Raw genomic sequence first — 1,035 nt, 5'->3', positions numbered from 1 at the left:
AGAGGGGGGGGGGGGGGGGGAAGCAAGAAAATACAGTTCTGAGTCAAATAGTTTCCTTTTTTGTTAGTTAGTAGTTTTCTTAGTTAGCTGAATCCCTTCCCCGGAGGGACGGCACGACTCCCAACACACGGCGCTTCTTTCTTGGGCGGGTTTCCGTTTGTGCCCCAGCTCCAGCGCTAACAGCGCCGCTCCGCACGGCAACGCCAACGGGGGAAAGCGCCCGCTTGCGGCCCGGGGAGCGGAGCGGCGAGAGCCGGGCCCGCCAGGGGCCCGCCAGGGGCCCGCCAGGGGCCCGCCAGGAGCCCGCCAGGGGCCCGCCAGGAGCCCGCCGGCCGAGCTCCGGCCTCCCCGCTCCCCTTCAGCCGGCGCGGCCCAGGCCCTCCCTAGCAACCGCCCCTAGCAACGGCCGCCGACTACGACTCCCAGCATGCCCCGCGCGGCCGGCCGCCCCGCTCTCAATGTCACCGGCCCCACGCCGTCCCGGGGGACGCCGCCGCCCCGGCCCCTCACCCAGGCAGCCCGCCCCCAGCACTCTCGCTCCCCTTCCCGCGCCTCGGCCTCCCCGCCAGGCCCACAGCCAACCTCCCTCCCTCCCCACACCGCGCCGGCAAGCCCCTCCGGCGCCGCCCCCCGGCCCGGCACCCACCGGCCAGCTCGTCCAGGCGGGAGGTGGGGTGCCGCGGGGCGGGGGTGGGCTTCTCCTTGCTGATCTCGCGGCGGGCCCGGCTCTCCAGGTTGAAGGTCCGGAACACGCGTGTCAGCCGCCCGCCCATCGCCTCCACCACCACCACCACCCGCGGCTGCGCGGAGCGGCGGCGCATGCGCAGAATGCGCAGAGGGCGGGCGGCGGGGAAAGGGGCCGGGCCGGTTCCGTCCTGCGCGGCGGCGGCGGGAAAAAACAAACCAACCCCAAACCCCTAAATTAAACGAAAAACCAAGAAATGGGGTCGGGCCGGCGCCTGCCGTCCGCGGGACACAGCTGCGGTTCGGCCCGAAAGGGCGCCGCGGGGTCCGGCAGCGAGAGCGGGGGGGGGG

The 1,035-nt window shown here is 73.1% G+C and overlaps 1 protein-coding gene across 1 annotated transcript in view; it reads right to left on the bottom strand.

The window, feature by feature from the left end:
* Nucleotides 1-802, bottom strand: part of NDUFAF4 (NADH dehydrogenase (ubiquinone) complex I, assembly factor 4) — a 5,155-nt gene extending 4,353 nt beyond the window's left edge. Inside the window, exon 1 of the mRNA XM_014964443.1 lies at nucleotides 511-802. Coding sequence (XP_014819929.1) covers nucleotides 511-773 — 263 coding nt within the window. The 5' untranslated portion in view covers nucleotides 774-802. The remainder of the gene's footprint in view (nucleotides 1-510) is intronic.
* Nucleotides 803-1,035: the final 233 nt, after the last annotated feature.

This window comes from Calidris pugnax, unplaced genomic scaffold (assembly GCF_001431845.1).
Source record: "Calidris pugnax isolate Ruff unplaced genomic scaffold, ASM143184v1 scaffold219, whole genome shotgun sequence".
Lineage (NCBI taxonomy): Eukaryota > Metazoa > Chordata > Aves > Charadriiformes > Scolopacidae > Calidris > Calidris pugnax.
Note: the sequence above shows the minus strand (reverse complement) of the source record. Positions and strands in the feature narration are given on the sequence as shown.